Source organism: Hippichthys cyanospilos, chromosome 6, assembly GCF_059441005.1.
Source record: "Hippichthys cyanospilos isolate Australia breed blue-spotted pipefish chromosome 6, RoL_Hcya_1.0, whole genome shotgun sequence".
Lineage (NCBI taxonomy): Eukaryota > Metazoa > Chordata > Actinopteri > Syngnathiformes > Syngnathidae > Hippichthys > Hippichthys cyanospilos.
Genome location: NC_142374.1, coordinates 17,360,001 through 17,372,922, shown reverse-complemented (window position 1 = coordinate 17,372,922; position 12,922 = coordinate 17,360,001). Strand labels below are relative to the sequence as shown.

Below are 12,922 nucleotides of genomic sequence, written 5' to 3'. Positions count from 1 at the left end.
TTCTTTTATGTTTCCATTAAAGGGCGTTGGACATAGAAATATCATAGTTTTTTGTCTTTACTTATTCTGTAGTTCAAGCAAACGTTTAAAAATATTTTAACTGGATGGCAGAATCCCACCAACACGTCAGATAGAAACCATGTAGCCTGGCCGTTTCTGAGTCACTTTTAACTTCCAGATGAGTGTTGGGGGGGTGGACATGACTGCACTTAAGAGGAAAGGATGAGGTTACATGGAGTAACTTACGCATTCTCTGTCTCTCCGCTCAGCACTACACTAAAAAGCTATATGACCTGCATCATGTCAGTGGGAATCTTCCAATACAATACTTCCTCGCCAAAATTATCACTCAATATGAAAAGGTCAAATACTATTTAAAAGTTTGCCTTAAAAAACATATTTCTTAGTGTTTTTCCACAAATGTCACATAAAAGGTGAATGCTGTATTTACACGTTTGCATTTTTAAGTTAAAATCATTGTACGACATATTTTAATTAAAGATTTTAGTAGGGGAACAAGTTCAGATGGGAGAGTAGTTGTGTGTGATACTTGGTCAAAGTACAACTATCTCAATAGAAAGTTACACTGGTAGAAATTAGGGCTGCAACTACCTGAAGTGCATGATTATCTTATCTCTAGCTTATTTTATCGATCACAACTGGACTGTTCTCGTAGTCTTAAGAGATGTTTCGCCTCTCATCCAAGTAGGTTTCATCAATTTGTGCGCCAAGGATTTTTGAGGGCTGCACCAGTCCATACCCAGCTCAACCTGGCTGAGTTTGGCTGGCCCAAGCCTTGTTGGATGAATTGATGAAACTTGCTCAGGTGAGAAGCCAAACATCTTCAGAGGCATTCAGGAAAATCCCGTTGTGGTCAATCCAGTGTCCTGAGTGTGACTGATTGGTTTCCATCCTTGAAAAAAGAACACCTCAGGTAGTTTGAATTGCAATCATAAAGCTTTTCCAGCTCAATTACATTAAAAAAGAAACACATGCAGCAATAAATGAAAACAAAATCAAAATTCTTGAATGAAATGACCCAGAGGAATGGGAATATTCACAAGCACACTCAATCACTCACTCACTACTACAACAGAGTGCAAATGGCTGACAGTAACTAGGACAGCTAAATTATTGTGCTGTACACCATAATTGCAAGTTTGACTCATTAAAAACGCAATGTGATAAAGAGTACCACAGAAGTCAAGCAGCTCTTGAGAGCCAAGGTTCGGTTATAGGACAGTTTTTGTTCCTGCGCGTTACAAATGTCGTATTGTGCTCTTTAACGCAGACGTCCCGAGAGTGAGAACCAAACGCATCGACGTTGGTAGGGAATCGGTTTTTCTTGGGTCAAAGCCACGGGCCTTAGCAGGCTCTGTTCGGTGTACAGAGGTTCGCTATTGGTGCTGTAAACCTGTGGGTGTTTGTTTCTTTGCTTGCAGTCGCTCCGGGACGCTCTCTGACCCCCCACGCCGCTTCTTCCAAAGGAATGACAGTTATGCATGAACTCATTAATTCCGCCCAACAAGAGAGTGAATGCATCTCATTAGTGTTGTTTGTGACCTAGTCTATTGACCATGGGAAATTAGTGGCTGTATTTCTTGGACGTAAACATGCCCTCTGCTAGTAAACAGTAGCACTGATGTGGTTTAAGATGCTCAATTACAGCCATCAGCCCACAGAGGCAGGAAGAGAGTTTGCATTGTTGCGATTACAGGCAGCAGGCCAAACACTTTGGAATCAGGAAGATGTGTCCTGGATACGACCTGGCTGCGGCTCTGTTGATATTACATCTATGCGACTGGGTGTTATGTTATGTCTGTTAGTAAGATGAGGAGGAGCACTGCTTGCACTCGTTTGACCCCTGCTCAAGTTTGGACACAAAAAGTTATCTCCTAAGTGCTTGTTTTTAAACGCCTTTTCTCATCTTTGTCCTTTGTCAGATGAGAACGTGAAGGCTGGCGTCCACCAAGGCCTCCGCTGCACCGTGGGCAGCGCACACACATGATCACATGACTCTGGACATGGACGCGGTCCTGTCAGACTTTGTTCGGTCCACGGGGGCAGAACCGGGTCTGGCGAGAGACCTGCTGGAAGGTAAGAGACAACTGTTTCTAACTACACTAAAAAGGAACCGATGGCGTGTTTGATCATCTGCCCCTTAATGCGGGCTGGATTCTGCGATTAAGACTGGGGAGGAGAAAGGAAACAAAAGGAGGGAGGGGAGGCCAGGACCTCACGATCAGGAGCCAGCTCAGTTGATTTATAAGTTGCTGTGACGTGTTTACGAGAGTGTTCCCAAGAGACGGCTTTGTGTCCATTCACTGGGTCTCATTGAAGAACACTGTGCTACTGGTATGTAAGCTTAACTCACTTAGCCAGATTGGACAAAACAAAACACTCAAGTGCAAAAGTTCACAAGCCGACATGATTGCGGTCCATGGTTAGCAGGGTTGGAGCCAATGTCCCGTGTACATAGAAATTAAAGACGATTAAGATCAGACAGTGTTTGTGTTTTGTCCGGGACTAAATATAGCACTTGTTTCTTTTTGTATGTGGTGCAGCTGGTTTCTAGTGCACTATTGTTTTTACTGTTGTAAACCTTTCACACCACTAGAGAGTTGGTGTGCAATTTAGCATGATACATTATGATTTTTACCTGATTAATCCACATCACGGCGACGAGTGCTCTTGGTGACTAGTCAACTAGCAAAATGGTCGTTTGTGGCCTGCCCTGGATACAATACACATGTTTTTATTGCTAAATGGTAAATGTTTTTCAATAGTGGAATTCCTGCATGAGTAAGTTAGAGCTAATAAATCACTGATGGATATGGGTAACCCATGTTCATAATTTATCTGCGCTTCTTTTTGCTGACTGCAGCCATTTCAAATGGAGGGAACTGTTTTCCAATAAGGGTGTGTGCGGAAGCATTTAGAGACCATGCATTAGCCGCCATTTTGCCAGGCCTTTGGTTGCCAGTGTTGGTTTTGATCACCTCTGAGAGACGTTCACTAAATCCGCTTTGCATCGATTTGGCTTGAGAGACGGGGATCAGCGGTGCCAAGTTTCATGTTCAGTTAGTGTTGGAGCAACATGTCTGGATGTCTAGAGGAAGTAGCGCAGCTTCCCTTTAAAGGAGTCCATTAACTGGCCAACAAACATGCTCCAATTACAAAACCGGTGGACACACACTTTTCTGAATGTCTTCACCCGCAAGAATTATAAAGCAGAATACTCTGTCATGATCATTAATTCTGCCCTGTTATTTTCTTTTTAAGCTCGGTTTCTAAAACTAAATCTATCTGCACTTAAAAGGCCTTAAAGCAGCTGCCAGCTTCCTCTGAGAACAGACTCTATGAGAGTGATAAGAGAGCAGCCAAACAAAACCAAGGACCTGACAGTTTAACAATAGGCTTACATTTTGCTCTTTAATCTGAGGCCAAGCTACAGTCTGCTCATAATTGCATTACATTGTTATCCTAAGAAATATTGATTTTGGGCTTTAATACGGTTCAATAAACAGTTTTGCACGCGCACACACATTTCCTTTGCAATGCGTCTTAACAAGAGAATGTGTCTGCTCATGTTCCACCTACGCATCAGGATATTGCTGTCACTCTCTTAATGGATTTGTCTCGCTTGGCCGTCATCACTGTTCTGACCCTACCCAAGCTCAACCTTTCACTGCTACTAACAGCTTCACTGTTTTTGCTCTACTGTGTATGGGGGTACTTTTGCATTTGTGTTACATTAAAAGAAATGGAAACCCAGAGCAAAATGTGGAAAAATGAACCAGTGTGATTTTTATCATAGTCCAGTTCAATAGTTCTTTTGAATTTGAGCCCAGCATGTCACTTTCAATTTTCTGTAGCATGTCCAATATGAGATATAGCATTGTTTACAACAATCTCAAACTGCAGTCCTCCAGGGACGCAATCTTGCATGTTTTCGATGCTTCTGGTGATGCTTGATAAGGATCCTATTCATTTCAATCAGGTGTGTTTACGACAGAAGCATCGAAAACATGCAGGATTGCACCCCTCAAGGACTGGAGTTTGAGACCTATGCTGTAAACAATATTGTATCTCATATTGAACAGGACTATCATACATCATTGATAAAAATCATACTAGTTCATTTTAGGTAAACTAGTCTGGGTTGTACAAGGAATACTTCCAAGAGGACATTCAGACTTAAACTGTATTTAATTTTTTTTCTTATCCGTTAGTGTGTATTAAGGCCTGAACTGATACCACTGCTGTGGCCATTTGCTTACCATTTAACAACCAAATTCCAGGTTCATGAGAATTAGAACACATCATAAAACACATCATAATCCAACAAATGAAATATCACTTTATCTTCCTTCTACAACATATGTATCTGAAGCACTTTACCAAGCCATCAGTTTCACTCTTTGGAAATGTTGGTAATTTTTGTGTACCAATATTCGCTAACATGCTAAAGTCGACACGTCAAACTATGAAGAGGTTTTCATTGTTGATTTTAAATCACATAATTAAACCTCCAGAACCCCTCGCTTTATACTGGCTGACATCAGAAACCTGGCTGGTTTTTGGCTTTTGGTAACCATTTCTATCCATGTCATGTTTGTTGTGATAGTTAGCTTTTTACTAAGCTACCACAAGCGGGCTTCTGGTAACATATCCTGATACAGCATCCAACTTTGGTGGCATTGGAGGCCAACAGCGAAGTAACGACTAAGGCGGTTGATACACTGCCTAGATGGACTTCATTGACTGATCGCTTGAAGTTTAATATAATGCTCATTAGCCGGGTAAGCTCTCCCAAACATGCAGAAACGCTTTCACCCTGATGACAATATGCTATGACTCATTTGGGTCGTGTGTGGAAAATTCTGATCAGACGAAAATTTGCTACTCGTTTCGAGTGAGCACCGATTCAGTCCATGCTTTAATGTATTTGTTCACCATGCGGGTATCTTTGTTGTTTTGTGCCTGCCAGGTAAAAACTGGGACCTCAGTGCTGCTCTGAATGATTATGAAGAGCTTAGGCAGGTCCACACTGCCAACCTGCCGCAAGTCTTCAATGAGGGCCGCTACTACAAACAGCCAGAGACACGTGACACACCAACCCATGTCAGCAAGATCGACAGGTCGTGTGCGCAGAAGCAGGAGGACAATGGACAAGGTAGACTATTATTGTGACAATTTAATACCTTCACCTTTCTGGATTTTTTCCAGCTACTTCTCTCACCTCCAGTACGTCAAAACATAAGTTAGGTTCATTGGCCTACGTTTTGGGGTGTATGATGTTGGAGTCTCACATCACACACATCCACTGACACAAAATATAAGCCATCTCTGAAAACACTTTTCACACTCTCATCCATTCACACCTGTCTCTGTCTCCCCCTCTAGAGAAACGTTTGTCCCGCGGAATCTCACATGCCAGCTCTGCCATTGTTTCCTTGGCGCGGCTCCAAGTGGCCAACGAGTGTACCAACGAGCAGTTCCCTCTTGAGATGCCCATCTACACATTCCAGCTGCCAGACCTCAGCGTGTACAGCGAAGATTTCAGGAGTTTTATAGAGAGAGACCTGATAGAGCAGTCCACCATGATGGCTCTGGAGCAAGCTGGTCAGTATCAGCATTGTTCATGCATTTTGTATCTTAATAGTTTGGTACTTAATAGTGTGCAATCAAAAACAGCACAGATGGAGAAGAGGATGAGTCAAATCTCTGAGTAAAAGCAAGACATCTGGGAGAAGACTTAGTTTTTTGTTTTTGTTTTTTCTCCCAGAACTCCAGAATCCCCAAGGATTCATTTTCCATCTGAAGCTTTGAACTCGTGGAGAAAGCATCTCCATTTTCTATACTGTACAAACAAGCAAGAAGCAAAGATAATAATTAATGTAGTGTATATCACTATATTAATTTTAGTTAATAAATATGAAATTTTGAGCATGTCAATTTGCAGTAAACCAATCATCCACATATAATAAGTAGCTAAAATTTGCACATATGTAAACCAACTTGAGTTTTTCATCATGTGATTGCGCAATCGACACTATGCCTAGCAGCCAACATTCAGCTGATTTGTGTGTGAGAATGCAATCTATACCTTCCTAGACATTTGAAAATACTTACCTCAAAAAATATTGAGCTTTGAAAAGTATAAAATACTAAAAAAAAACCCTCATAAGATTCATAACATTAGCTTACACTGCATGTACTGTGTTGTTAAATAAATGATGCAGTTATTTCAGCTGTGAGGATTGTGTGCAAGGCTCAGGGCTGTCAAGATGCCCCCCCCCCCCCCCAACTGTCCCTGAGGGATGCTGGCTGACCTGATGTGAAAGGAAGAGGATTTTCATCTTCTTTTTAACAAATCACATTTTGATTATCCTAACTATATTGCATAGGCCGTCTGAATTGGTGGTCTACCATGTGCACCAGTTGTAAGAAGCTGCTTCCTCTGGCCACCACTGGGGATGGGAACTGCCTCCTGCATGCTGCTTCTTTAGGTAAATGACCCAGTTTTAACATGCGTTTAACTGTGACTCAAATATGTCAGGAGTACATTACAGTATAAGAGGTCCAGCAGTATTATACTGTAGGTGCTTACATAGTGATTCATAGCTGCCTTATAATGGCAATGACATTACGAAGCCAACCTACTATCAAAATGATTTTCTTATTTTAATTTTTACTTTTAATATTGTTTTTGTAAGATAACAGGAAAACTGTTGTGTCTATGAAGTGCAACAATAATGATGTTTATGTGTCTCCCCAGGGATGTGGGGTTTCCATGATAGAGACCTGATGCTAAGGAAGTCCCTGTACACAATGATGAAGAGCGGAGCAGAGAGAGATGCCCTGAAAAGGAGGTGGAGGTGGCAGCAAACCCAACAGAACAAGGAGGTTGGTAGAGTCTCTCCATTCACAACACAGTGCACCCAAGATACTTTACTTAGCTTATCTGAGTTTAATGAATTCATCACATTCCATAATTATCTCGGTTTTGCTAGGGCTCACATTTTTGCCTTTTTAAGTGAAACTTAGTGGCCAGGCTGTACATTGTCGTTTGTTGATGTCGATGAAAGTATTTGTCAGTCTAGTAGAATAACTTTACCTTTTTGCCAGGCTTTTCCTTTGACAGCAACAGGTTCGGCAAGCTATTTTTTTTTTTTTTTTTTTTGGCAACAGAGACTTTGAATGATAAAAGGGAAGATGTGGGTGAGCCTGTGCTCATGAAAGTTGTGTTACTTGTGCAGTCTGGCCTGATGTACACCGAGGAGGAGTGGGAGCGGGAGTGGAACGAGCTACTCAAGTTGGCCTCCAGTGAGCCTCGCACTCACCTCAGCAAAAATGGCAACAACAGCGGAGGGTAAGTCTTCTCCACATCTCCCACACATATGCTCAAAATGCAGCTTGCATAACCTACATTTAAAGAGAAAAAGATTTGTACTCGTGTCATAATATTCTGAGCTGTACCAGCAATTAAACTGCATTTCTTGGAACGTTTTCAAAATTTCGAGGAATTTCTCGATTTCGAGGAAGTGCTTGAATCGTACATCCAAACAATTTAATTATACAGTATGAAAACAAAACAATAAATTCTAACATTTCAACGGAAATAGCAAGTTTAAATAGACGGAGGCTGTGTTCAAAGAAAGTATTTCTTTTTATTTCCATAGGGACATCACTGATAGAGTAGTGATACCTTCAGAAACCCTGTTAAAACAGTGTTAAAATCTTTTGTACTCTCCAAGTGCCTTCACGTACCACTAGACATCAGATTTGCCTATTTTACCATGACTTGTTCAGTCTACAAAAATAATGCATTTCCTTCAAATTGACTAGGAGAAGGACCATTAATAATTTCCAAAATGTCAAACCTTTATGATGAAAATGTAGTGATTCATTCTAAATTTGAAGATGGAATGAATCATTTGTGGCTTAACATTGTGTCTCTTAGGTAAATATGTTTATAAATATGTAATTCACCACAGCTGTGACATGGTTTGAAATTGGGGAAAAAAAAGTGGGGGAAAATGTTGTTCAGTTTGACTTTTAGAATGAGGTTTAGTCCTTCCTCAAAGTCGATACAAGATCATGTCATACTACGCCATCTAGTGGTGATTATTTTTCACGCTTTCATATCTGCTGCACTTGTCTCCTCCCTCCCACTCAGCTGTGGCTTCCTTATTGCATTAAACACGCATGCAAACACGTTTGTTGGAGCAGATTGGAAACAAACTAGTTTCCTACTCCTACGCACAGAGAAACCATATGTGCCTTTTCTCATTTCTGTTCTCACAAAACAGGTGTGCTGTGTTGACCAAAAAAGAAACAGACTTCTGAAGCAAAGGGAGGCTGCTTACCTCAATTGTATTTCTAGCTGGTTTTCAGCTCTTCTTTTAAAATGCCTCATTTACTCTATTAGCGTGGTGGTTTTAACCTGTCATTGAGCACTGCTGTAACACGGTAATCAGGTTTGGAATGTTTGATGCTCCTGGTGTGAGATGAGCCCCCTAAATGGGTTGAGTGGGATTCACATATTAAGAGGCTCTTCATTAGAGTTAATTTGGCCGCGTAGGCTGTTAGTGTGCCCGACAACTTAATTGTTGCACATTTTCTTGTTCCCTGGAGGTCACAAGCCTGAGCGCTCTGATTCCTTTTGCTCTCTTTTATTCCAACACATGTAGAGCCGGAACAGATGGGCCTATTTTGGTCCTGCCTGTTAACAGTCGCCAGATGAAATAGATCTAAATGATGAGGTTGTGTGATTAGGTTATACATTTCCTGTTTTCGCTGCGATTATGGTTCAATTTGACAGTAACAACTCAGGAAATCCTCACAAAAATCCCATGGGTGTTTCCTTCTGCAGGGTGGATAACTCTGAGGATCCAGTCTACGAGAGTCTGGAGGAGTTCCATGTGTTTGTGCTGGCCCACGTGCTCCGCAGGCCGATTGTGGTGGTGGCTGACACGATGCTCCGGGACTCGGGAGGAGAAGGTAAGGCTGCGCTTTGTCTCGATCGTCGCAACAATGAGGAAATATTTAACACTCAACGTCCTTACCGACTTTCAGCATTTGCGCCAATCCCCTTTGGAGGGCTTTACTTACCCCTGGAGGTTCCTCCGAGTCGATGTCACTGCTCCCCGCTGGTGCTGGCTTACGATCAGGCGCACTTTTCCGCACTGGTGTCCATGGAGCAGAGAGACCAACAGCGAGAGCAAGGTAAGCTTCATTCCAAATTCTTGGGCAAAACTGCAGCAGTGTTTCTTCAATCCAAGGCAGCACCTTCTTTGAAAGTCTTCTTACTTGATGGGGAGATTGCAAGTGGTCTGCCTGTACTGCTGGAGGTAAATAATGTATGAATTAGCAGTAGAGCTATGTGTGATCCATTATTAAAAGATGCCAGTTGGCAACGGGAACCTGGGAGTAGCCAGAGCATGGACAGCAGTGTGCTGTGATTTATTTAGCATTATTACTGAGGATGGCTATCATAAATCAATTGATTTCTTAATATTTCTTACACATGTATGGGGCAGTAAAACTTTGAGCACCCCCCCCCCCCCCCAAAAAAAAAAAAGACATTTCCTTTGACCATAAATGGTAAATGAATATTGTACTTATACAGCGCTTTTCTACTATCCTTAAGTACTCAAAGCACTCACACTGACAACTCATTTACCAAACGCACTCACACACCAGTGGTGGTAAACTACGTTGTGTAGCCACAGCTGCCCTGAGGCAGACTGACAGCCCCTCCGACCAGCCGCTGGAAGGAAGGTGGGTAAAGTGTCTTGCCCAAGGACACAACAACACATGACCAAAGCGGGATTCAAACAACCGACCCTTTCGGTTACTGGACGATCTGCTCTACTCTCTGAACGTCGGCATAGAGACAAATGCACTTTTGTTTAATCTGTATCACAACAATTTAAACACAGAAGCTTTAATGGCATTTAGCACCATCTAGTATAATTACTAAATTGTTTTTGTTTTTGTTGATTATGCATATCTGGTGGTGATTACTGCATTTTGGAAATCAATAATATTTAACATTGTAATATGATCAGATATTTCACTTTTACCTCTTGTAGTATTCAATTTTTTTTTTTTTTTTTTTACAAAGCATATATGAAATGTTAATGCAATTCTTTCTTGAATGCTTTTTTTAATCATAATACCAAAAATCGTTTAATTCAAAACCAAGGCCTTAATTTTGGACTGCCACTTTTTTTTTTTTAAATCAGATAAGATAAGATAGGCTCCAGCTCATTCATGTAACACAGAAGCATGAGGGAGCAATACAAATGATCGATGTTTTGAAGTCTTCATCACTCAAATTGTCTTAATAATCTTTTCAAATTGTAGTCAGTTGTATGAAATCTAATGTTGATTATTTGTGGCCTACAGTTTCTCTTAATTAATCTTACAAATATTACTTATTTACAATCATGTATTGTATTTATATTTTCCATTAACTTATATAGTCACAGGCGAAACAAGGTAATGTTCTAAAAGGCGTCAGCAATAGTAAACCTGTGTGTTCACCTGTTGCCATTCATTAACAACAAAGTAAAACACGATTTCCAGCAGGTAATCCTTTGTTTGTTTGTATAAACACGCCCAGATATCACGTTGAGTCAATTTTGTAGCTAAATTGGAGTAAGATAATTAAGCATTCATAATTTTTGTGACATTTTTGTCTGGTTGTGGAAAGTAATGAGTGCCTCGGCTCAGGTTGCGAAATATTGCTCGAAGGAAGTTGATGTCAGCTATCAAAGGAGTATGATTATGTCTTTAAGCATGTTTATTGAACAACTATTCAGAGTTGCATAATATTTATTTATTTATACATATTTGTTTTAAATTTGGTTTTAATTTTGTTTGGTTAAAATGAGGGTTCAAGGTTCTGGGTTCCTCGGCATGTCTTAAAAAGATAAACCAAAACTTAAACTAGTAAATAGTTCCCTGCTGTTTTTTTCAGTAAATAAGGTCTTGAAAATGTAAAAATAACAGAAATGTTAACATTTTCCATAGATATATTTTCAAAGAAAATTCACAGGTGCCTAGTGCTCCCAGGTCACAAATTTTTTTAATAACATTATCTGAAACTTTAAAGAAATAGCTCCTAGAAGTTAGGACAGTTTACATTTGTTTATCTGCCATCAGACCTTTTAAAAAAGACAGATGCTAATATTTGTGCCATCTGCGCCAATAATCAGCCCAGCCAATAATCGATCATTTCCTCATGTCGATCCCAAGTTAATAAACCTGAAACCTCAGCTTTCCAACATACACTAAAACTTAGCTGTTTCATTTGAATGTAAGTGTTTTTTTTTGTTTTGGGTTTTGCCCCATGTGGTCAAAGGACTCCTTGTTTTGCCCATTCTGATGTCATTGTTCACCTCAGGATGCATCGTTGAGTCTTGAGGTCACAGTAATCCTCACATGTATTCTTTTAATTGAGAAACAGAGTAGGTCTCCTTGACAACCAGTCTTAGTAGTCATGGCACAATTGTGCATCTGACTCAGTGGGTGGATCTCGCTTGTCATTTTTGTAGGCAGGCGGCCAGATCCTTCTCACTGTCTCCTTAACAATTTCTCCTTCATCTCACTGCTGAGTAAGATTCTATTCTCAGCATATAAACAGGAACCTAGTTATTAAGTCAGAATATGACCACTGCCGACTAGCAGGCAGACATGATTAAAAAGCTGCTAACCATGCCCCGCAGCAGTTCAAATTCAGCCAAGCCCTCACAGTCATTACACTCAGCACCCATGGTTTAATTTATTTAGGGATTCTATATTTTGTCCACTAGATGGTGCATAGGCTCTGCAACGCAATCTTTTTGCAGCACGTCGGCACTACAGTATTTTTCTCTGGTACAAGGAGTTCTTTGCAGAGAACATTTCATCTGCAGTGTCTCCTCAGGATGTTATGAAAACACTTTACTCGACTCATGTGAGGAATTACATTGCAGAGTGTTATCACTGTATTGTTATATGGAAGAAACATGTTCATATGCTTTTGCCTGATTGAAATAGATATAGTCAAACATTGCTAGATTGTCTCAGGTTTCTGAGCGGATGCTCATATAAGAAGTCATCTGAGGAAAAGGTCATAATGAAAAGCCCTCACTGCCAATTAGGGCAGAGCAGTTCTAAGCAAAGTCTTAACCACATCACCACATATGGGCAGGGTCCCGAGGCATGCCGGGGGGCCCCCAACAAATGGAGACTCTCTCCCGACAGGCGGACCACTGTGTGGATGTTTCAGGTGGAAACCCGTTCTCAGTTCCCCCCCTCGCACAGCAAAGCGCATCGGAGGGCCTGTTGGTGGTCATGTGTGTGTTCAGGTGCCACTGGCTGTTAGAGAATACTGCTTCTTTCTTCAGCTCTCTGTATGAAGGATTAAAGCCGGGTGCCTCCCGGTAACTTGATTCTAAATTGCACAGACACATCCTGTTATTGGTCCTTTTGAGGTTGCTTGCATGGCTGCTCAATTGTGAAGTGTGAGAAGCTAAAGTGGCAGGGTCCACCAAAAGTTTGGGGATCTTTTCTTTCGTTCAAATGCTTTTAGCGTATTTTATATTTGAATAGGTTATCACAGAGCGACCTCAGCAGCCCCGATTGCTGTGACTTTTCATCAGACCGCTAGTGCTCCTGTGGTTGGACTTTCCCACTGGAAAACTCTATTCCAGGCCCTGCTCCTAAACCCATTACAGGTTTGCATTGGCAGCCCCTACAGCTTCTATTTGAATGAAGTAAAAGGCCGTCTTTTACACCACCTACATAATAACCCGCCAACTCTGGCTAGCTTTCACCACTTTATCTATTAAACACCCATATGTGTTCGACTCACCAGGCCGTCCGCTTAATTGAATCAGCATGGCAATCAGAATTAAAACGTTACTTT

General features: G+C 41.1%; 1 protein-coding gene across 1 annotated transcript in view; it reads left to right on the top strand.

Annotated features, from left to right (window-relative positions):
• The window catches only part of otud7a (OTU deubiquitinase 7A), a 29,729-nt gene that overhangs the window by 7,000 nt on the left and 9,807 nt on the right, over positions 1-12,922 (top strand). The window contains exons 3-10 of the mRNA XM_088417817.1: positions 1,944-2,097; positions 4,991-5,176; positions 5,407-5,625; positions 6,411-6,512; positions 6,782-6,909; positions 7,263-7,375; positions 8,879-9,006; positions 9,082-9,231. Of these exons, the coding sequence (XP_088273943.1) occupies positions 2,013-2,097; positions 4,991-5,176; positions 5,407-5,625; positions 6,411-6,512; positions 6,782-6,909; positions 7,263-7,375; positions 8,879-9,006; positions 9,082-9,231 (1,111 nt within the window). The 5' untranslated portion in view covers positions 1,944-2,012. The remainder of the gene's footprint in view (positions 1-1,943; positions 2,098-4,990; positions 5,177-5,406; positions 5,626-6,410; positions 6,513-6,781; positions 6,910-7,262; positions 7,376-8,878; positions 9,007-9,081; positions 9,232-12,922) is intronic.